Source organism: Hylobates moloch, unplaced genomic scaffold (assembly GCF_009828535.3).
Source record: "Hylobates moloch isolate HMO894 unplaced genomic scaffold, HMol_V3 SCAFFOLD_19, whole genome shotgun sequence".
NCBI lineage: Eukaryota > Metazoa > Chordata > Mammalia > Primates > Hylobatidae > Hylobates > Hylobates moloch.
In genome coordinates this window covers 57,808,715-57,834,060 of record NW_026652294.1, presented here as the reverse complement: position 1 = coordinate 57,834,060, position 25,346 = coordinate 57,808,715, and the positions used below count along the sequence as shown (strand labels likewise).

Here is a 25,346-nt window from a genome sequence, read left to right as displayed (position 1 = left end):
CAGCCTAGGCAACATAGTGAGACTCTGTCTTTACAAAAAATAAAAAATTAGCCAGGTATGGTGATGCACACCTATAGCTCCAGATACTTGGGAGGCTTAGGTTTGAGCATCACTTGAGCCCAAGAGGTCAAGGCTGCAGTGAGCTATAGTGAGCTATGATTGCACCACTGTGCTCCAGCCTGGGTGACAGAGCAAGACCCTGTCTCAAAAAAAAAATAAATAAATAAATAAAAAGAAGTCTTTTTCACACTTGGAGATTATAAATATTTTTTAACTAATACAAAATAAAAGTGCAAACAGTGGAAATTGTAGGTAATGGAAGTCAGTGGTGAAACTACTTTTTGTCATCTTCTTTTTCTTTTCTTAAAATTCACTTTTATTATTGAGCCCTGGTGAAAAGTAGGAAATGGCAGGACTGGAAAGACTCAGGGCTAATAGGGAGTCTTAAAGGTTCCTTCAAATCTTGGTCTTGGTTTCTGCTAGGATATAGAGAAATCCAGGGTAATCTGAAGTCAGATCCAGGTACATGGAATTAGAAAACAACTAACCCCAGTGACATTGAAATCCCATTCCTAGACCTATAAAAAACATTTATATGCACATATGCCAAGTGTTTTAGAATTGAATATTCCGTTCACATGTATTTTGTTTTTAAACTTGCATTTTTCCACATAATATGTGATGGTAATTTTTCCATGTCACATGCATAAATCTGTTTGCAACCTTATTAACAGCTGTAGAGTATTCTGTTTAAGAGGAGTCACATTTTAGTCATTTTCCTAATGACAAACGTGTTTTTTTTTCTCTTCCTCTTTAAAAGATAACACATACAGTATAATATTGTCTTTTTTTTTTTTTTTTTTTTTTTTTTTTTTGAGATGATCTCACTTTGTCACCCAGGCTGGAGTGCAGTGGTGTGATCATGGCTCACTGCAGCCCCAACCTCCTGGGCTCAAGTGATCCTCCCACCTCAGTCCCCCAAGTAGCTGGGACTACAGGCTCATGCCACCACACTTGGCCAATTTTTGTATTTTTTTATACAGAATGAGTTTTGCCCAGGTTGGTCTCAAATTCCTGGGCTCAAGCGATCCGCCCGCCTTGGGCCTCCCAAAGTGCTGGGATTATAGGAATATCTTCTTTTGAGTATAGGTAAGGATATGTCTATAGGATGGGGTCGTAGAAGCAGAATTTATGGGAAAAGGAGTATGTTCATCTAAACTTTTCATAGATACTGTCAATTTGCTCTGCACAAAGGCTGAACCAACATATCAACATGAAAGTGCTTATTTCCCCCACCCACTCTTTAACACTGAGTATTATGACTCTTACTCTTCTGTGATTTGTGTATCTCTATTCTCTGCTCATTTTGCTGTTTTATGATCTGCTTTATTTTGTTGCTTTTCTTGTTTTGTGGGCATGTATGCTGTAAACATTTTATCTAAGACTCTCTCTTAACTTTGTTTTCACTCCGCTAAAAACCTTCTCTACCAACTTTGCCGAAACTATCTGGAATTTTAGTTACAGATTTTTCTTTTTGTTTTTTTTTTACATCTTTTCTCCATAAATTCTTTCAAAGCAATTGCTTTAATCTTTATAGTCACATTTGAAAAATAATTGTATGTTCTGATATTCATGCATACCAAAGTTACTTGTAGTCTACATACTTTTTATTTCTTCAATCCTTCCTTCCTTCCTTCCTTAATCCTGGGTCAAGTGATTTCTTGCCTCAGCCTCCTGAGTAGTAGGATACAAGTGTGTGCCATCATGTTGGTTTTTTCACTTTTCCGGGATCTCTCTATATTGCTCAGGCTGGTCTCAAGCTCCTGACCTCAAGTGATCTTCTGGTTTCCAGCCACCAGAGTAGCTGGAGTTACAGGCATGAGCCACTGTGCCTGGCCTCTTCAATTTTTTTTATCTTTATTAAAAAAAAAATAACAGCTTATTGAGATATAATTCAAATATTATAAAATCACTCTTTCAAAGTATATAATTCAGTGTTTTCAGTATAGTTACAAGGCTGTGCAGTCATGCATTCTAATTTAACTGGAGAACTTCTTTGAGGAAAATTTTCAGAGTTTTATGTGTGAAAATATTTCTTTTCTCATATTTTACTCACTTTTTTGGGTGAGGTGTTTGGACTTACTGAGTTTTATAAGCCTTTCTCTTATAACTCCACATGCATTGCTTCATTCAGTTTTGTTGTTTGTAGACAAGAATGCTGATGCCAAATTAGAAATGATGCAAGCCTAGTTGTTTATATTTTATAAATGTTTTTGTTTTATAAAATTTAAGAGGTTGTAGGATTTTTTTAATCCTTTGAGAAGTGTCAGCAATTATTTTATTTCAGAAATCTTGCTTAGTACTTGGAAGCTTTTTCAATTTGAAGACATAAATGCAGTGAAATTTTCTTTGACTTTTGCTTCTCCAGTGATTATGTTTTCTTCTAATTCATTATTATGAGTTTTAGCATGATTCGAATTATTGTAACCTCTTTATGAAATCATATAGAATTCAACAGTAATTTTCATTTTGCAGGAGTAGATCTCAGATCCATAATAACAAAGGCTTGAAAACAAGAAAAGCAGGTTTTGAGCTAAGAGATGGAAAATACTAGAGATTTTTAGGAGTTAGGGTGAGCTTGTAGTTAGTTTTAGGCAAATTCCAGGCTTCAGCATTCATTAACTCTGATGCCTGTGCTTACACAGCGTCATCTGTAAAGAGGGAAGAGCATTATTATCTTTTGTTATAGTATAAGTTTTGAATTATCCCAGCTTTTTGAAAAAGCATGTAATTTACTGACATACTATTCTTTATTTTTTAAAACAACATAAGAGATGGGCTTATTATGATTTTCGATTATGAAGATGAGGATGTTGAGATCCCTAGGCATTAAGTGACTTGCCTAAGATTCTCTAGTTAATTCAAATTGAAGTAGGGGTTTAAATAAATATTAACCTGAAAGTATCCGTCTCAACCCATTTGAAATATGTAAATCATAATATTTATTAAACATAATATTTATTAATATAAATAATATCTATTTCAAGTGGGTTGAGAGGGATAATTTCAATTAAATTTAAGGCAAATGTATAACCATTTGAATGGCTCTATATGTAATTTGACTGATGCCATCATCTTTCAAAAATTATAATCTACCCATGCTACACTCTCGCTGAAAATACAGCATAGACTCAGTTATCTACACAATAAAATCTGGATCCACACATAAGAGTAAGTGAGACCTAACTTAAAGTTTAAAAAATTGGAGTTCATTTATCAGCACTGGTGGTTTTGTAAATCCCTTGGAATTAAAAGTAGATGTGATGTCTGTTCTTTTCTCTTGGATTCCACTGCTTTCATAAAAAGGTAGGAGACCATAAAAACCATAGATCTGTTACCTGTTATCTCTAGAACTCTAGTCATATGACAAATAAATGATTAAGGAAAACCAATATAGTTTCACATGCAAAAAAGGATTATTTAATGAATTCGTATTTTTTGGAAGAAATTCAGTCAGAAATTCAATCAACACTGGTCATTTCAACTAATCATTAGCCTCAGAGTGTGGTCTTATGAGGTTACTAGGTGAAGCCTGGCCTTTCTTCAGTGGTCTATGAATAGCTTAAATCAGACTTGAAAGCTGATTTTCAGTTGTATAGACACTGAAGGCTAGAAGATAAGAATGCTTCTAAGCATGTAGTGACTCTCTCCAGGACAGACCAAAGTAGACTCCTTATGATAGGCTTTAGTCAGATACTGGATTCTCAGAATGGCTCACCCAATTAGTGATGATGAGATTGTATATTTCATGGTATCATATAACATCTAGGCACGGGCCTGGGTCAGAGCTGCAGGACTGCATCCCTGAGACCTGGTAAGTTAGCTTACAGAATTCACATATTTGGAGGAGTCAGATCCCATAGCACTTCAGAGGAGGCTGTGTGAACTCTGCCCTGTGACTGAGTCCAGACATTTATACCTAGATATAGGTTCTTGATAAATTGGTGATAGAACAGTTATGCTGAGGGATCTCTAGGTCTTTGTAAAGGAAGGTGTTGTGAAGACTTGTGAAGAACTGGAGGATATACTGGGAGTTACCAGTCCTTATAGTCCAGAGTTCTCAGTTACAAAAAGTTCTGATTCTGAAAAAGTAAATGGTGTGAAGAATTGCAAAGAAGGAGTTTATTTTAAAAGTTTGGATGTTGAGGTATCTTTTTCCTAAGCTCTGGCATAAGAGGAGTCTAGAAATTCAGTGTCAATAGAGAAGTTTCTCAGAAGAATGTGAACAGTTCCAAAGGAAGAAGACAAGGTAATACCTTGGTTACCCAAGGAGGTCCTCAGGGAGCTGCCATGCAGTCAGACCTTCTTGAGGCAATTACTTTCATTCTAGTTTACAAAAAGATTTCCATTTTAATTTTCACTGAGTTACAGTGGGATTCACTGGCCATTTTGTAGGCCAAAGTACCATAGAATTGACACAGTACCAATGTGTAGCATGTGAGCAAGCCAAATCTCGATTTGACATCCATTGGAGAACACACACAGGAGAGAGAATCTTTATGGAGAAGGCTTCATGAAGTGTTGGGACCTCTGTGTTCACCAGAGGATCCACACAGGAGAGAAACTATACACATGTGACGTATGTCATGAAAAATTCATCCATGAGTTATACTGCATGGTCCTAAGACGATCCATATGGAAGAGAAAACATATCATTGTAGATTGTGAAAAATGCTTCAGCTGCAAGAGAAACCTCAATACTCCCCAAAGAATCCATTTAGGCACTAAACTATTTGAGTATCTACAGCAGTGCTGTGAAATAGAAATATAATCTTAGCCACAAATGCAAGCCACATATGTAATTCAGAATTTTCCAGTAGCCACATTAAAAAACCAGAAATAGATTATATTAATTTTAATAATATATTTTATGCAACCCAATATAGCAAAAATATTATTTCAACATGTAATCAATATAAAAAATTATACATGGTGTTTAATATTCTTTTTTTTGTGTCCCAAAGTCTTCTAAATCTAGCATGTATTTTGTACTTATAGAACATCTGAATTTGGACTAACCATATTACTAGTGCTCAGTAGCCACATGTGGCTGTTACTATATTGGACTGTGCAGGTCTACTAAGTGGCCAAACCTTTTGTTAGTTGGAAAACTTTAAATGCCATAAAAAAATACACTCAGTAACATCTCACAGAAATGCCACAAATGATGCCTAATTAAGTCCAAGTAATGTTCTAACCCAAAAATAAAGTTAACATTGATTTCTAATCAACTGTATTCTGAAGTAAATGCCATAATACAAGAACTTAGAAGAGTGCTTAGCTTATGGTAATGCTCAATAGATGTTAACAAGCATAATCAAACAATAATTACTTTTTGGCTGGGCACAGTGGCTCACACCTGGAATCCCAGCACTTTGGGAGGCTGAGGCAGGTGGGTCACCTAAGGTCAGGAGTTTGAGACCAGCCTGACCAACAAGGTGAAACCTTGTCTCTACTAAAAATACAAAATTAGCCAGGTGTGGTGGCACATGCCTGTAATCCCAGCTACTTGGGAGGTTGAGGCAGGAGAATCAGTTGAACCCAGGAGATGGAGGTTGCAGTGAGCCGAGATCGTGCCATTCCACTACAGGCTGGGCAACAAGAGTGAAACTCCATCTAAAAAAAAAAAAAATTACTTTTTAAATTTAACAAATAGTTGTTTATTTCTAAGATTTTCTTTCTATTTTCCAGGGAGATCTTTATTTAAGAAAGGCAGCCTATTTTTCTTTCTGTTGTGTTTATCCTCTTATCTCTTACAAAAATAAGGAAAAAAATTAAATTGCTATTTCCTTTTTATTAGCTCTATTTTGATGGGGGTTATTTGCTTTAATTGCTTCCCTGGCCCACTTTTTAGAGTGGCCGATCCATTTCATATATTTGGTTAATTTTCATGATCTGCTAATATTTATAAATGAAATATTTGGTCATTTGGTGTGGGCAACCAATGTGGTCACTGCTTGAAATTATGTGGGCTAATGTTTGTTTTTTCCTGATTGATTTTCCCCCAAGAATGTGTAGGCAGATGATTGATAAGTTGGTGGTTTGATTCTTTGGCTCCATTTCTTCTCCTTTAAATGTGTTGGATGGATTTGGGCTGTACTGTAGAATGAGTTGAGTGCCTGTGGGTGGCTACTGTTTAATGTGGGTGGCAAGTATTAAAATTATTTTAAAATGATAGGATTAAGCACCTGATTAGAATATTCACTTTTTATCTATAACATTTAACATGCTATATTTCTTTACAGAAATACACATGGCTTGATAAAAGCCATTATGAAATTACTACAAATGCAAGCTCTTAAGGAAGGACAAGGTGGGGAAAAGAATATTCAGAGTATATATACCATTAGGTAAGTCTTTCTGTTTTTTTTAAACAAATATGAATTTTTAACGAAATTATTAACTGTGACATGATAATCCATTAAGAATTAGTTATTTAACTCAGCAGGATATGCACACAGTGATTGTGGGTGTTGACCTCTCAGGAAGTTAACGTTTCAAAGACTCAGAGGATTGAGATAGAGTTGACAACATGATGCGTATCACCAATGTGGGTTTCAGGGTTGCTAATTTGGAATTGAAATCTCTTACCTAAAACTCAGATTATTCTGTTTGCTCCAGAATATGTAACCATCTTCACAGTATTATGAAAATGGAAGACTTCATTGAACAAAGATATTTAAAGCAGGGGGGATTTAGATTAGGCAGGATGGTAATCTGCCTTACTATAAAAAGCAATAAGAGACTGCTATTTCCAAGTGACTTAGGCCAAGGTCAGTAGTTAGGAGTGTTGATTTGCCTTTTCTTTGTCATCTGTAGAATGTAATAAGGTAGAATTGTTTTAAAAAAATAAAATATACACAGAAGCAATAATACTACAATGCATTGGATTTTCTGGGGCAGTTGTGGTCAAGGGAGGGAATCATACTCCCTTGTGAAGGTGACCTTACCTATTGCCTTGAAGGACCCAGGAAGCCATCTCTTAAGAGAGGGGCTCTGAGTTAGCAGAGGACCCAGAAGATGCATGCAATCAGTGTATGTTGCCCTAGGAACTCTGTTCAGTGAGGCATTCAGAATGTGTCTGCTTCAAAAGAATGACAGCATGGAACCATAAAGAAGGGCATTGATTCATGTGGGGAAGATGGCTTACGTGGGCTATGGTGATCAAACGGGGAAAGGAAATCAGGTACTTTTGTTGTGAGCCACCACTGAATTGATCTTACAGCACCTGTAGTCTTCAGTATTTGACGCCACAGGTATCAGAAGTGCGAGAGTCTCTCTCCAAAATACAGAGGGGTGTCTATTACTTACCTGTATTTATAGTGCTTTCTTTTTGATAATAAGTAAGCAGTATCTCATATACTGTATATGGGATGGTCTGTGTCATGGTATATCTCATATACCATGATCTTTCATGTAATTTTTAGTGCTATTTGTGATCTCTTATTTTTATGAATATATTATTGTTTCTTAAGGCAATTTTTTTTTAACAAGGTCATATTTGCATTTTGTATTTTTTTCTGAACATATTTTGTGAGTATCTTCAAACATACAAGTTGGAAGAATGTGGTACAATGAATTAACTAATTTATTTTTAAATAAGGGAAGCAAAAAGAAAATTATTTATTTGAAAATACTATGAAAACTTGAGGTGTGCAGAGTAAAGCTTTCCAAATTGGTAAATATGCTTTTCTTTTTTTTTTTTTTTTTTAACATAGTGATGTCCTTTGTGATGTAAGGGTTTATTCTTTATCCATTGCCTTGAATAGAATTGAACCTGCAGAGTAAATGAGTACATTTTAATATTTCTGGATAAACATCCGCATTTCCTCCTTTTTAAAAAGAAATTCAAACTCTTGGGCCAGAGTTCAGGATAGAAAATAATTCAATTTAGTTGTTGTTAAGAGGGGCTTATTTATTTCTAAATAGGGAAGCTATTGAAGTTTTTAATTGAAATTTTTATGTAACAGTTTTATGGAGATATAATTCACGTATGACTGACCCATTTAAAATGTATGATTCAGTGACTTACTCCATTCACAGAGTTATGCCACCATCACCATAATCAATTTTAGAACATCTTCATCATCTCCAAAGAAATTCCTTACCAATTAGCAGTCACTCCATATTTTCTCCCCTCTCAGGGAAGTATTTGTAGTTCAATGGTTCCCAACACTGGCTGCTCATTAGAACCACCTGGGTGTGCTTAAAAAGAGACAAACATGGGAACGATCAAATACCCTAGACAAAATGAATCAGAATCTCTGCCATGAGGCCTAGTGGTTTTAAAAGTGTCCTAGGTGATTGTCATTCACAGTGAGTACAAAGTGGTGTGTCAGCTGCTCTAAAATGTGCATCCTAATTACTTCGGGACCTTGTTGAAGTGCAGAATCTTTTTCCTTAGTCTAGTGTGGGCTCAAGATTCTTGTCTAACAGGCTCCCAGGTGATGCTGGTGCCGCTGTTGCCCTACCACACTGTTGAGTAGCAGGGCTACTGCCGCATCAGCATACCTATGAACCTGTGAAGAATGCAGAACCTTGGACTCCATCTCAGAGTGCCAGAGTCAGAACTGCATTTTAGAAAGATTTTCTATGTAATGTATAGGCACCTTAAAGTATAAGAAGCATCAGTTTAGATGATGGTAAAAAGAAGTTTGCTATCATGCAGAGAATTTGGGTTACTTTCATTTTAATCCTGATTGTCTTCACTGTGTGCAATTGTTAGACCTTTAATTATCTGTAATGTTTGACCTGTTAATTCATTTTTTCCTATAGTTGGTTCTTTTAACTTCAGTCTTGTTTCAAAAGGCAATTGGTGCAAGGTGTGAATAGGAAGCCTAGTTTGAGAAGCTGAGAAGAATTGGATACATAGGTTTGTCTTTAGATAACGTGGCACATTAAGAGGTCCGGAATCAATCACCTGAGTTGGCATAATCCGGTAATGTTTATGGAGAGCCCTTATGTGAATGGCCGTTTGGCATTATAAATCAGTAGAGAGTAATCGAGTGTATAAGAGCCTTAAGTTCCTCCAAGGGGGATTGTGGATGGCAGAAACAGAGGAGAGGTGAGCCTGAAGAGCATATTCCCCTCAAGAGAGCTATGATTACCTGAGTCAAGCATAAAATTGTCATGTTGTTTTAGAGCCTTCTTTGCCACATGTTGGTTAGCAATATCATCCAGCCTTAGAAAGGCAACTGATGAGCTGTGTGTGAAAGCATAAAAGGGATATGAGAAACTTAGAACTCCACTGAGAGGTGTTTTCTGGTTATTCTGTAGGATTAATTTAAAATAGAAGGAGTATGGCAAATAAGTGTAAGCTTTCTGAGCATGCAGCTAATCTGTGTTTTTATGGTATTAAGCACTGTGCCAGTATTCAGTTGGGGCTTAAGTATTTCTTACTTCTTTTTCTCCTTATAGCTGATTAATTTGAATCACAGTACAACAGAATACTTGGTCATCTTAAATGGTCTGTGGTGAACCAAATAAGTTGTACCAGTATGGGAGTGGACAGAAAAGGAGAGATATGAGAACCAAGAATGTTAGGCAGTGGTTTCCCTTAGCCCCTCTGAATTTTATGAAGGAGCTCTAGAGATGATATTCTTTTTATTGTACCTAGAGCTTAGTGGTTCTCAAACCTGTCTTGCATAAGAACCACTGGGGCAGCGTGTTAAAAGTACAGCTTCTGAATCCCACTTGCCAGAGATTCTTATTCATTCAGTGGGTTTTGTGTGAGGCTCAGAAATCAGCATGTTATCCATTTGCTCAGTGATATGGAAATATGTCATTTGTGGATTACACATGAGAACTATTGCTTCAGTATCTGGGAGCTTGATGGTACCATACGTGAGCTTCAAGGTCCCCTTTGAGGTAGACTAGAGAGGATCTTGGGTGGCTTACCTATGCCTCCTTTTCTCTGTCTATTTGGGTGGCAAGAAGTCTGTATCTTCCTAAGTACCAAGGCACCAAGTTTGTCTTACATGTGTCAGTCATGGACAATAGAGAGGCCAAGAGCAGAAGCAAAGAGTGACTGTAAAGGAAAAGCAGTCAAAAGAAAGCAAGCCAACTTTGGATGCTAGAGAGAAAATGTAAGAGATCATGGATTTGTTCAATGAAAAAATTCCATGGCCCCAACACATGTTAGTGTTCTTCATGGTCAGACGGTGGGTGGGTGGTTGTGGGAGGAGGAGGGGAAGAGAATCTTGAACATCCTCTTAGAAACTGACACTTGTTTACTGTGCATAAGGAGCTCATCTTTGGAGTTTTAAATGTTTGGAACATGGCCCAGACTTCTGCATTTTTAACACGGGATTTGAATGGAGGTGGTTTACTGACCAGGCTTTGAGAAACACTGGATTAGAATCATGTGTAGTTAATACAGCTCATATTGCTTAACTGGACCCTCCTTTCTAAGCAGTCTTTTCTTTAGCTTTGTGGCTTAAACAATATTAGGCATAGATATTTAAATAGGGCTGCAACTCTCAGTTACCTTTGTAACTGGAAGCATAGGGCAGTACATTTGGCTACTGTGATTAGCTAAGGAGCATATGCTAAGTATAAAACTCTAGACCCATTAGTCTCAACTCTGGCTGCACATTAGAGCCCTCTTAGGAGCTTTAAAATATATAGATGACTGGACTTTACCCAGAATGACTGAAGGGTTGGTCTTAGGTGTTGGTATATTTTAAAAGCTTCCCATGTGATTTCCAGTGTGCAGGTAAGGGTGGAGAACCGCTGGCCGATTGTTGCCATGAGACAATGGTACTTCATTGTTGCCACACGTTCAGATCTTTCAATATAAATAAAGTTTTTATGTGAAATCTCCTGACTGAATGCTGACAACCAATTCAAACTTTTCAAAATGTAGGGTAGATAGACAAAACACATCTGCTCACAAGATGCAATCCATGGGCAACAAGTTTGTGACCTCTGATGCAGGTACTATTTTCAAAAATTTCAGAAGCCCCTTTCTAGGTATACTAATTAACTTTTTTTTTTTTTAAACCACTATGTAGTATCCTTTAGTTCAGACTTTCTTTTTTTCTCCCTTTTTTATTTGGTCTGAATTTTCTTTTGTTTAGCTAGAACCCCTCTTTTCTGTAACACACTTATATTTAAGGTATTTAAACTTTTTTTTTTTTTTTTTTTTTTCTGAGACAGGGTCTCACTGCGTCACCCAGGTTGGAGTGCAGTGGTGCAGTCTTGGCTCACTGCGACCTCTGCCTCCCAGGCTCAAGCTATCCTCCCACCTCAGCTCCCCCAGTAGCTGGGACTACAGGTGCGACACTGCACCCTGCTAATTTTTTGTAGAGACAGGGTTGTCCAGGCTGGTCTTGAACCCCTGAGCTCAAGCGATCCACCTGCTTCGGCCTCCCTAAGTGCTGGGATTACAGGTGTGAGCCATGGCGCTGGGCCTATTTAAACATTTTCTAATATTGATCGTGCAGGAAGTAGGCAGAGAATCAAAATTTGGCTGGTATTTTGGTTGCAGGGAAGAATAAATACATGTTCATGGGTTGTAAATTATTAGAGGCTCATTTTCTTATTTGCTTTGTAAGATACCATTTTTCCCCTGAAATTTTATCATATGCTTTTGCTTTTAATTTTTTTCTCTGCATATTCATATTACGGCAATCTTTTAAAGAGCTCTCTTCCCTCAGCTAAAGTGAGGAAATAGCTGTGAATTCATGAGCAGTAACTGCTTGTTCCAGAATTCGTGTATTTTTCTGATGTGCCAGACAGTGGCTGACATGCACAAATATCAAATGTTAAGAATCTTATTTGTGGGAAGGTTTGGTCTGGTAAACATCAAGCTGTACTTTCTGAAATAAGGGAATATTAAATGTTTGTGGCAGATGGTGTGCTCTGAAGTGGGCAATTAGGCCAACAGTAATGGATGATTGTACCCTGAGTAGATTAAAGTTATGTGCTCTATGTTTGTATTTGTTCATCTATTTGTGTAGTAGTATGTAGTTTATTTGGAGGGAGAGTTAAGTTTAAGGACTTAAAGACATGTATCCTAAAGGCTGAGATTTTGTAATTCATATTGATTTTTTCCTTATCACTGAGGGCAAATGCATTCATCCCTTAAGGCCATCAAATAAAGGAAAGCAAAGCAAGTCCAAGATAAATACTGATTTAAGTGCACAAAGACCAGTGTGTGGTTGTGGATATCAAAATGTAGCCCCATTTTTAATTTCAATAACTAGCTTTTTAAGCATTGTTTTTGCATTTTCTCCTATTGTCTGTTTTGAAGGAAGACATGGAGCCAGCTGCATGAAGAGTGTTTCAGATGCAGGAAAAGCAAGTGCCTAGAGGCTTGGCACATGAGAGGAACTAACAGGATGCAGAGTGGCTGGAGTTTAGTGCTCTAGGGAGGGTGAGGCCGGGACATTGGCTCAGGAGAGGTAGGCACAGGCTAGAATATGAAAGGCCATGGCAAAGACTGGGTTTTACTTAAAGAGCAGTGGGAAGTCATTAAAAATGTTTCTTTTTTAACTTACTATCTTGAAATAATTTTAAAGTCCCAGAAAAGTTACAAGAATAGTACCAAAGACTCCCATGTACCATTTACCCAGATTTGTCAGTGTTCTTGCTCTTTGCCATGTTTGCGTTATCATTATCTCTGTATAATTAATAAAAACCATTTGAGAGTAGATTGCATACATTCAAGAGTGTGTTTTCTAAGAACAAGGATATTCTCTTATATAACCAGAATATAAAATTGAACATTGATATAATACTTTTTATAACATACAGTCCATGTTCCAGTTTTGTCCATTGTCTCAATAATGTCCTACCTTTTGCCTTCTTACTTTTTAATGTATGGGATCTTCTTTAGGATCACATGTTGCCTTCGGTTGCCATACCTTTTTAGCCTTTTAACATCTGGAACTGTTTCTCATCCTTTCTTTGTTTTTCATGGCGTTGGCATTTTTGAATTCCATATAAATGATGCTGTGTCCTTCTGAGGATAATCACATCTGGAGGTACTGGTGTCCATCTTGCCCCTCATTGGGGATTTTAATTTTGGCTACACAGTCGAGGTAGTGTGTGGTTTCTGTACTGAATAGTTATCATTTTTTTTGAACTAATAAGCAATCTGTGGGGAATACATTTTGAGGCCATGCAAATATTCTGCTCCTCATTTAGCTCAGCACTCCCAACCAATTTTCACTGTGATGACTACAAAATGGTGATTTTCCCAACTCCACCACTCCCTTTATGTTTATTAGTGGCAAAAGAGATAGCTATTTGGTTTAGAGGTGGAGATGACTATTAAGCTATCAATCAAGGATATTAAGGAGATATATCAGATTCTGATTTGGACTTATTTTCTAAGGGAAATCCAAGTAAAATTTTTTTTTACATTAGCAGTATACTTATACTGCTGATAAATGTGCTTTCTAAAATTAAAGATAGTATGTGGCTGAGTTAAGTTTGAAATATTTTAAATGCCTTTTTATTGAGATATAATTTATGTACTATAAAATTCACTCTTAAAGTGTACAAGTCAGTAGATTTTATTATAGTCAGAAAGTTACGTAACCATAATCACTGTCTAATTCTAGAATATTTTCGTCACCCCAAAAAGAAACCTCATACCCGTTATCAGTCATTTCCCAATACTCTCTATTCCCAGCCCCTGGAAAACACTACTATTTGTGTCTTTGGATTTGCCTTATAAGTGGAACAATACAGTGTGGCTTCTTTCACTTAGCATAATGTTTTCAAGGTTTCATTCATGTTGTAGCATGCATCCATACTTCATTCCTTTTAATCCATTCCATAGATATAAAATTTTATTTATCCTGGAATTTTTTGATGCTAAGACCATTTGCATTTTTAGTGGTTTTTTTTGCCTTTTATATATATTTTCAAGGTAAACTACTTTTTGTAAGTTACTGAAAATGAACTGTAGTCTTTAGAGTAGTTTAGTTATTGTTTTTCATATCTACATACATTTCATTATTACATTTACTATTTCTTAATGATGTTGCTCATCCTCTAACTCTCAAAAAAATCGACCATCAGCTATTATCATATGGTTTTGTTGTCAAAGTGAGCATTTTGCTTTTGGGGGGTTGATTATTTCAATACTTGAATATATTATCTGAAGGGATCTCCTGAGGTATAAATGTTTGGTTTTACTTAGTGTAATTTAAGTATGACACCTATACAATCAAGCTGCCATAAGGGATTGAAACCAGTGGAATACATTAATACAATAATTAATTTTATTTTTATTTTACTGAAGTTACAAAAACTTACACTTAGGGAGCCACCATTTCTGGACAGAACATATCATATAACTTTTTTTTTTTTTTGGAAATGGTCTATAGTTTTTTTGAAAGCAGGAGTTCTAATGAGACTGAATTGTAGCAACTACCTTACATATACTTAGGTTTAATTTACTGGTATGTAGCCTTTTTTGGGAGGGTGGTCAGGACCATCTTTAAGAATTACATAAAAGTTTTGGAATTTATCCTATTATAGAAAATGTACACATGCATATATGCTAAAAATTTTACATATGGTTTCAGAGGGCTTGTAGAAATCATTATAGAAAAATCAGAGAAAGAATATGGGAAAGGATGTAGTCAGGTTCACTCCTGAAAAAGCCCAGCAGAGTTGAGGATAAAGAGGAAGGTAGGGCAGTAATTGAGAAAACGTAGCTAGTAATACTTTGCAAGGGCCATCTGTCTCTTTGCAGTTCCATTCTTTCTCTCTAGCTACATGTTTTGCTCCTGTTTTCATTTCCTCTTTTCCTTCTTCTTTTCCACTCAGGAAAGTCTTTGTTCACAATTTATGGGTCTAATCACCTGGGGTTTACACCTAGGATTTATAATCAGTCTTTTAGAATAAGCTGCAACCATCATACAGTCTTCCAGTTAGCAGTAGCCACCAGAAAACACTTTATATGTTCTTCTAATTGCAGATGTTTAATTGAAAGATTGGTATTATAATTTGCTGATAAATGTCTTTAAGGCCACAAAAATGTTGTAATTTTTGCCTATTATCCTATTTGTTTGTCTCTAGGTGTTTTTTTTCCCCCAGTGATCATAGCACACAACTTAATGAAAGGAAGGTTGTGGATCCCTAAGTACATTTATGTTTCCTCCTAACCAATTACTTTGTACTTAAAATAGTTCTAGACTTCTGACATTGGCAGGCACCGTTGCATTAAAACCCTGGCCCTCTAAAAGGGATTCTGGGAAAGGTTCATTGTTGGGGGAGAATCATTGTAATAGGCAGTATATTTTCAAAGAAAGGAATCTTATACTGTCTCTGCCTTATAGACTCAAAGAAAAGATGTTGTGACTCAAAAATGACAAAATTGAAATTGCTTTTCTCCAAGTCTTTTTCTAGGAGCTTATGTGGGAAGGGTAAAGATGCATTTGTCTTAAAATTGTGTTATAGGCTATATAGAAATTCACAATTATTGTTTAGTTTTTCCTTTTGAATTATTATTTATTTTTTATAGTAATATTTATGGTGGAATCTTCATAATTTTTTATTATGCATCTTTTAACTTAAAATCTGCAGATTAAAAACTTCCTTTTAGCTTCTAGCCAGCAGTTTCAAATCAAAATTCAGAGCAGGTAGAGAAATGCTTTTAAAATGCATATTTGATGTAGTAAGTGCTATGCTATGCTTCTGAAAGCGCCAGGGTCACAGCTGCATACATGAAAAAGCATGGTGACTGCAGGCATTGTTTCCTCACACAGAAAAGGCAATCTGTGTCTGTCGCTGAATTTATGATGTAAATCAAATCATAGCTTTCCTATATTCAGAGATGTAGCAAGAAGGTTGAGGTGACCTAAAGGTTACAGATAACTTTTGCTTTTTGATTTGCCTATCACGGACTATTTTTTTTAACCCCCTCATTTCTATTAGGATTGATGTATTTATACTTGGAAAGGTGAATCCAGTTACATATTTTATCATTGCCTCTGCGCTAGTCTGGGGGAACCATGCATTTATCATTCATTCCTTCCTCACTCCATTCTGTTAGGATGCATGTACTGTACTGCCCTGTGCTGTGGATGATATTAATAAAGAGTGGGAACACTGAAGTATTAGGTACCAACTCTGTGTGCTTCCTCTGTGCTTCTTTCTTCTCTGAAGTGTTGACTTTGGGACAATGTGCTAGAGGGACTGTGATAAATTGGCTTCCCATGATCCAGTTTATTCTGTCATTTGCAACAACATGAATCAACCAGTTTAAGAGTTTAAAAAGGTGATTTGGGGAAAGTGTGTGTGTGATAATTACGTTTATTGTAGAAAGGCATTTGGCACTGAAAGGGAAACAAAAAGATTAAGAAGGCACATACCCAGCTTTCATGCTGCTTATGCTGTAATTTAAGAAACAAACCTATCTTGATGATAATCATAATCGTACCCACTTACGTAGTTCTTTTATTTGCTAGGTATTATGTTAAATGCTTTACTTAAAATAGCAATTAAAATATTTACAAATCATGAAATGGGGAAGTGCCAAAGAATGTACAACAAATTGGATCATCTATTGCAGAAAAACAATAACAACAACAAAAAAAACGCACACAGTAAAGGAGACATTAGAGGCACTAGAGACCAATGAAGGGTGACCTGATTGCCTGGTTTGTATTGATCTTGATATTTAGAAATAATATAATTCTCTTTTAAGGAGAAAGCAGAATTTATTGGCTATCTCAGGAGTTAGGAAATTCTGATTTAAAAATTTCTGTGGACTCTTTCTGGACATAGCACTTCCTTCTGAAATAAAAAAAAATAGGATGATTTATCTCTGAGCTAAAAATAGAAGTCCTTTTTTTTTTGAGGACTTAGATTTTATTAGACGTTGGCCTTAGAGCCATTTAAGCTTGGAACAGAATTATTAGTAGCTGAAAGCTGCCATCTTTAATACTTTTTGCCTTTGCAGGGTTTGTTTGCATCTGTAGTCCTGAGCAGTACTAAGGTTAGGGTTTTAATGGGTGGCTTGGGTTATACAGTATTCGCTCTGGAAAGTATTTAGTCTGATTGCCTTATTTTATTATTGGTGAAGAAACTTTGGCCAAGAGACGTTAATTCTCTTGCTTGAGATCACATGATTTGTGGCAGAGCCAGGATGTAAATTTGGAATTTTGATTCTTTTAATTCAGTTCTTTTCCCTCACAATTTTTTTTTTCCCTCACAATTTTATCTCACCTCTCCACTTCTATTTTCTTCTGAGATATGGACATGGCTACATAATAGTAAATAATTCTGATAGTGTTCTGTAGCCACTGCATATATTAATATAAATAATAATAATGATGATAATGTGCAATGTTTGTGTTTATTTTTTCAAAACTTGTATAGCTTATTGTCTGCTACTGTTAGTTTTATTTACAAGTGATCGGGCTGATTCATCAGCCCATCTATCCTTTTGAATAAAGTGTTGTTAGGCAACTTAGTATTCATAACTTGAATAGCCGGTTTGGGGATAATTAGAAATTTGAGGCATGACTCAGGTTGTGTTTTGGCGTTCTTCATACCACATTCTTCCCTTTTTTGATCAATAATGCTTCCAATTTAAAGTTGTTAACTTGACTCAATTAAATTGTGGATCCTTTCATTTACCTTGACCTTTCTCAGTTGGATGTACTTGAAAAAATGGAAAGGCTAACAAGCAGTGGGTGAGAGGAAGAAAGTAAAGAAAAATCTTGAGTAATCCATAAATGTAATAATCAACTCTTGAATACAGCAAGACTGAGCTATACTTAGCCTTATGGAATTTTAAATGCTTTAATTATAATTTTTTAAATAGGAAAATAACTTCATTTTCTGTCATACCCAAATTAGCATGAATATTCTTTAATGCCCTTTATTCTATGTTTCCCAAAGGAATAATTTGACATTTGTTTTCCATTTTAAGGCTTCTAGTTTCTACTGTGTTCTGTTGCTCTTGTGCATCCAGTTTGATAACTATATTTCCATGAGAAAATCACAACTTTGATCATGATTGATTAACTACTTTTTGTTCAGTGTTAGGAAAGGTGAAAGTGGAAGCATAGCCTTTTTTTTTTTTTTTTTTTTTTTTTTTAACAATTTGGGACTGGTGCAATGCTTTCTTTGGTGATGTGCCTTCCATAGTGCTTGTCGTTTACTCAATGCAGTGATTCTTGACCAGGAGCAATTTTTTCCTCCAGGGGATATTTGGCAATGTCTGGAGACAATTTTGATTGTCATGACTAGGAGAAATCCTACTTGTATCTAGTGGTGGAGGCCAGGATGCTGCCAAACATTCCATTGTGGATAGGACGACCCACACAATAAAGAGTTATGTGGCCCAAAATGTCAGTAGTGCTAAGATTGAGAAACTCTCATGCATGGGCAGTTGTGCAATGAAGTTTATTGAATTAAAAAATACATCCATTCTATTATGTGAGCCTAAGGCTTTATGGATTATTTTATATATGTATTACATACCAATTTGATGACTCTTAAGGGAGAATTTAGCTCTTTGCTTCATCATGATTAAAGTATTAAAATTGTGGCAATTATAATTGATTATAGGTTAGTATACTTAGTTGAAATAGTATGTTAGTAATCAAATGCTGATCAACAGGAAGATTCAGTGTTCTCCTCTTATACTTCCCTTTTCCCTCAAGCTTTTCAGCTTCTTAGAATCAATATTGTGTATCATTACCTGCAATATTGCCGCTCAGATCTGACGTGATCAATTATTTGGAAAAGTTAATTATCCAGGTGTCTAAATCAGTAATTAATCTTTATGATCCCTATCCTACTATATTCTACTTAATCTCATTTTTTGAATTTAGGTCTGAGATACTAAATAAAATCTGCTGAATCCAATAGCTAGCAAAACAGGCCTTCGGCATCATGCAACAAAGCTGGAGTGGCTCCCTCGGTATGCATAAATGTAAATTAGAATTGTTTGCCATATATACATCACTTTTAATCTCATTTTATACTATTTTTTATTTCTGTTGACCTGATTCGATTTGGACAAAACTGAGTATTTTAAAAAGGAGATAGATTCTTAGCAGTTTTTTTGGTGGGGTGTGAAGGATGGAAGGGAGATGACTCATAAGGGAAGAATATTGAAAAGCACTTCAGTGCCTTATGACCACACAAAAACTGTGTGATAACTTGTTGAGTTTTCTTTTAAAATATTTATAAGCGCCACCATTATCTGGAAGATTAATGGATGATTATATCGATACTCTTTATAGCAATATGGTTCTTATCGGAAGAACCCAAAGCTGCTGAAATAATTGTAGGTACTATTTCTGCTGTTTCTTCCCTTTTATGTAGTGAGTGTTTTTTTGTTTGTTTGTTCGTTTGTTTTTGGTAGAGACTGGGTCCTACTTTGTTGCTCAGGCTGATGTCCAATCCCTGGCCTCCAGCAATTCTCCAGCCTTGGCCTCCCAAAGTGCTGGGATTACAGGTGTGAATCACTGCTACTGGCCTGTTTTGTGGTTTTAATTGAACACGACCTGGTGAACTTTCAATCTAAGAATTTCATCTGATATTACATACCTGAGAGGCTTTTAGAATTTGTAATATTTTTCTTAGTATTTGTGGCAACCAAAGTGGAAGCAAATTCTAGGTAGGTTTAACTGCCAAAGGGTTTGGAATTGGGGAACATGAATGATTTTGATATGATTTCTGAGCTTTGGCATAAAAAGTTGCTTGGAGTGATCCCTTAGCAATGGTAGCATTCCCATCAGTCAGAAATAGCCTGTTCTTTAGCAAACAGGAGGCTGCCAGCACGTGAAGTTAGTACATGATAGGTTAGGTGAGGTTAAGAAGAAATAGATAGTGTTATACCCAGAAACTGTGTGGTAGTGTCAGAGAGGTGTTTCACATGTGTTTCAACGTGATAGATCTACTGTACTCTTCTGTTTTTAAAAGAGAAAAAAAAATAGTACATTTCCCACCCCCAACACCCCTGCAGTAGTTTTTACTTGTAGCAGTTCTGAATCCTGGTAACATATTAAAATTACCTGTAGAGTTTTAAAAAATTGCTAAGGGACAAACTTCATTCCTAGCAATCTAAGATAACAGACCTGGGCATTAGTATTAAGAGCTCTACAGGTAATCTAACTTGCAACCAAGATTAGGAACCACTGCTTTATAGCAGTGCATCAGAATTTCCTGCAGGGCTATTTATTAGGTCCGGGCTGGGGCTTGAGAATTTGCATTTCTAACGAGTTCCCAGTTGATCTTACTAGTAAGGCATCACATTTTGAGAATCACCACGAAGGCAATCTTAAAAAATCATTTGAGTGTGACTGATGGTCTGATTGCTACTCTTTTTTGAAAAATCATTGCTGGAGATATATAGTTGGGTTAAAATTAAAGAATAGCATTATGTATGTGGTTCCTTTTATGCTAAAAAGGTTGATATTTCTGTACTGTTTGCATGTTTTTACAATGAGCATTTTAATTTTTTTTTTTTTTTTTGAGACGGAGTTTTGCTCTTGTTGCCCAGGCTGGAGTGCAATAGCATGATATCAGCTCACCACAACTTCCGCCTCCCAGGTTTAAGCAATTCTCCTTCCTCAGCCTCCTGAGTAGCTGGGATTACAGGCATGTGCCACCATGCCCGGCTAATTTTGTATTTTTAGTAGAGACAGGGTTTCTCCACGTTGGTCAGGCTGGTCTCGAACTCCCAACCTCAGGTGATCCACCCGTCTCGGCCTCCCAAAGTGCTGGGATTACAGGCATGAGCCACTGCATCCAGCCTTAAATTTTATTTAAATGTTTTCTTGGAGGAAAAAGCCACATAAATAATAGCTAAAAATTGTATAGTACTTAATAGTTTAAAAAGCTGACCAATTTACAATCATTAGTAGAGTAGCCTTTTTGAACTGTTTAAAATAACTCACGGTTGTGCTTTTTTTGGGGAGGAGGTTAAACCCCATGCTTTGAGAATCCTTCAAATTTCAGATTTTATGTTTTATATAGTCTCTTTAGGTATCTTAATAGAAGTAGCTCAAATAAAAGGATTCATCTGCATTCAACAGAAATTTTATGCATCTTCAGTTTGGATAGTTGTTAAGATGGAAGGAATATTTCCTTTTTTCTATTCTTAAATATGCTGGGGAAATGCAGAACCATACAATGGGAATAATGAAGTACATGGAAACAGAGAGGGAGAGACAGAGCTTACGGGTTGGGGTAAGGTTGGAGGAAATGGAACTTTCCAGGATTGGAAAGAGAGGAGGAGGTGGCTTGTAACCTCTAGGAATGAAGGATCAAGGGGATGGATATGAGAGAGCTGCTGGATTCAGGAGCTTGGCCAAAGTCACAGAGCTGTTAAATGGAAGAGTCCATTCCCAAATTTGGATCTCTGAGGCTCCTGGGTCCATTTGTTTTTTGCAAAAATGTTAGATAAAGGCAGGGGAGAGAGTCAGTTCTGATGAACCGACTCTGCAACAAATGGAGCAAGTGATCATTTTGTGACAATTATGAATTGTGAAAAAAGTCTCTAGATGGTATTGGCTTCTTTGCTGCTGTATTTGGATATTGAAAATGTGTAGTCCTGAATGACAGCTTCCCATGTGACTTTCTGTGTCTTTCAGAAATCATCCTCATCCTTTGATCACTGTGCTTGAACACAGACCTGATTGCTGGCCAGTGTTTTTGCAGCAGCTGACAGCGTTTTTCCAGCAGTGCCCTGAAAGGTAATGTAAAATAAAAATGTAAAATAAAGTGTGAGAGACAGAATGGTATATGCTAATTTTAGAGCTAGGTTTTTTTTGTTTTGTTTTGTTTCTTTTTAGCTGCTTTGATCTATAATGTTTTCTCCTGAAGAACCATCCTAGAGCAGGTTGTAGTTTTCTATTTTCTTTTAAAGAGTAAAAGAAAAAAATCTACCAGATTTATTGGTTGTTGAAATATTGAATATGAGAAAAGCTATTATTAAAGAAGTTAAGCATTGGTAAGTGGTTAGGAAAGTTGGCTAGAAAAATTCAGTAAGCTACTACACAATACATATAGGAGATGGGTTCTTCCCCCTGGAAATTGGCTACTGAGTTAGTCTCTCCATTAGAAAACTGCCATTTGAGATTAAGTATTACTGCCAAGTGGGATCAGATAGCCACCATATGTGCAGTTAGTGTACTTTCACCAAGGCCTCCTGATGGCTCTCAAAGCTACTCCCCTTTCTTCTATCCTTACTACCGTGATGCTGGTTCAGGGCCTCAATATCTCCTGCTGTGGCTCTTGCCACCTGTTCCTAACTGGTGTCTCTGCCTCCAGTCTTGTCCTGCTCAAATCCATTCTCTAAACATCCCTCAGAAGGATATATCAAGAGAGCAGATCTTACAGTATCACTCCCGTGCTTAAATCTCTGCGGCTGTGGTTTTCAAACTGCACTTGCAGTGCATGGGCTAAGCATGGAGCGTGTTCCCACCCCTTCAGCTCTGTTTTCATAGCACTTTCTTGTTGATATCTTATGGAAGCTTTCTATGGGAAAACAAAAAGGATTGGTTTCTGAAACAGTTTGAAATTTCCCGGACTATAGGATAAAATCTAATATGTCATAGTAGGCTTAGTATATGATGCAGTTCCAATCTGTCTCACCAGCTTTATCTTTTCTTATCTTCATCTCACAGTTTATGCTTTAGCAGTACACTGACTTGCCTTGTGTTCCACACAGGAAGCAGTGCTGTTTCCTTCTCTCCATGTTTTTACTTACTGGTATCTACTGTACTCTCTTGAATCTTACCCCACTCTCTTTCTGATAAATTTCTTTATTTGAAATCTCCGTTTAGGCATTTTTTTGCCCTAGGGTCTTTTCTTACTAGAAGCTGTATTAGGCGTGTCTCTTGCGTGGTTACAGAATACCTTGCAGTTGCGACATTCTCATAATTACTCTCCTGTATTAACTGTGAAACCTTCTTGAGGGCAGGGACTGTGTTTCATTATTCTTTGTATTAATGATGCTTGGCACATTTCTAGGTGCCTTATAAATGTTGGATTTCTTTAAATGAGGTTGCAGTGAGCGGAGATTGTACCACTGCGCTTCAGCCTGGGTGACAGATTGTTAATTTAATAAGAATATGAGTAGCAATTCACAATTATGGGAAGAAAGCAAAATGTTGTAAGGATAGCTAGCTATCTATGTTCATTTTAATATTATGTATATGTCCTAAAATGACAGTATATCTTCATGCTAGATTTTTTTGGGGGGCATTATAATTATTATTATTTTTAAGAGATGGGAGTCTGCTATGTTGCCCAGGCTGCACATGAACTCCTGGGCTCAAGTGATCCTCCTCTCTCAGCCTTCTGAGTAGCTGGGAGTATAGGCATGCACCTCTGCACACAGTATTTGGGTATTATTTTATAATTAAATTCTGCATTCATTTATTGAAGGCCTATGACTTTAACCTTTCAGGAACTGAGAATTTGAGAATGGTGCAAATTGATAGTATCATGGATTTTAGCCTGGGTTACTTTATCTAGTCTAACATAAGTTTTCAGATGAGAGAACTGAGGAGAGCAACATTAAATGACTTACTGAAGGTTTCTTGGCTAGCTAGTAGTGGAGTTGGGCCTAAAGCCTCCGTTATTTTTATTTTTATTTTTTTTGTGACAGAGTCACTCTGTTGCCCAGGCTGGAGTGCAGTGGCACAATCTTGGCTCAGTGCAACCTCTGCCTCCTGGGTTCACGCCATTATCCTGCCTCAGCCTCCTGAGTAGCTGGGACTACAGGTGCCCGCCACCATGCCTGGCTAATTTTTTGTATTTTTAGTAGAGACGGGGTTTCACTGTGTTAGCCAGGATGGTCTCAATATCCTGACCTTGTGATCCACCCGCCTTGGACTCCTAAATTGCTGGGATTACAGGTGTGAGCCACCGTGCCTGGCCCAAGCCTCCATTTTTTTACTCTCTGTCTAGGTCTGTTTTTTTTTTAGTACTTCTCCCTTAGTGGTGAACTTAAATATAAAAGACTTGTGTGTAGGTACATACACAATTGGTTACATTTTAAAACATTTTAAATCACTTTGGGATTTCAGATTACCTGTTTTTTTAATATTCATTTTTTCCTAAGCCCTGGTAATTTCTTACTCCACTGAAGTGATGATTAATCATCAGATACCACATGCAGAATCTAAAATCAGAACAGATTAAGCCAAGGGGATTTTTAAATAGTATATTGTCCTTAAGGAAGTTCAACGTTTGCTCCTGATGTCAAATCATAATGGCATCTTGGAAATGTATTTCTTTGTATGAACCTTACATTTCACCTTCAGCATCTCAAAGTAGAAGAAAACCGATAAGCTATCCATGGATGCTGTTGATACCTGGATAGTATTTATTCTTTGGGGAATAATACATTATTAAAGAGAGATGGAGAAGGAAGTTTCTTAAATCTCTTTTCTGGAAACTTTCACTTTGTGTTCTATACATACATTATCTGATTCCTTCATTTATCTTTTTTTAGTTTTCCTAAAGTAGAAGGTGTGATAAAGATATATGTTTCAGTAATAATTATGAAGTGAAAAGTCCTTTTGATTTTTATAGATTGTATAAGTATTTGAGCTTATGATAAAAAAATTTCTTCAGACTGTGAGCTCTATGAGAGCAGGAACTTAATCTATTTTTATTTCTTGCTTTGTTTCCATCATGTAGATGAGTGAGGTATACTGTAGGTGGTCAGTAAATTTTACCAAGTGAATAAATTAATGAATGAATAAAATTTAATTGGCTTGGTAACTTTTACATTTTTATTCATGTTAATGGCATTTTGAAATCACATTGCTATGAAATGTATGGTATTATAAGACTATGTTGTCAAGCATTATTTATTTTATTATAATAAAAAAATTCCCTTTTATTTTAGATTCAGGGGTACATGTGCAGATCTGTTGGAAGGGTATATTGTGTAGTGCTGAGGTTTGGCCTTTTATTGATTCTGTCACCCAGTAGTGAACAAAGTACCTAATAGGAAAATTTTCAGCCCTTGTCCTCCCTCCTTCCCACCCTCCTTTTGGAGTCCCAAGTGTCTGTTGTTCCCATCTTTATGTCTGTGTGAACCCAAGGTTTAGCTCTCACTCTTAAATGAGAACAGTCAAGCATAATTTAAATACCATTTCTTCCATGAAGCAATTGCACTTTATACCATTCTTTTGGCAGTTGTCACTTTCTATCATCTAGTTCAGGATCATAACTGATTGTTTCTGTCAGACTGTATGCTTCTTGAGGATAGATAATTCTTATTTCATCTTTGTATCTTATCTAATCATTCCTTATATATAATGTGAAAAACATTAGAAAATAAAATCATG

At 36.4% G+C, this 25,346-nt stretch overlaps 1 protein-coding gene across 7 annotated transcripts in view; it reads left to right on the top strand.

Moving 5' to 3' along the window:
- Positions 1-25,346, top strand: part of FOCAD (focadhesin) — a 324,194-nt gene that overhangs the window by 48,842 nt on the left and 250,006 nt on the right. For all 7 annotated transcript variants that reach the window (XM_032139268.2, XM_032139267.2, XM_032139266.2 and 4 more), the window contains 2 exons: positions 6,306-6,410; positions 21,633-21,734. In XM_032139268.2, coding sequence (XP_031995159.1) covers positions 6,306-6,410; positions 21,633-21,734 — 207 coding nt within the window. The remainder of the gene's footprint in view (positions 1-6,305; positions 6,411-21,632; positions 21,735-25,346) is intronic.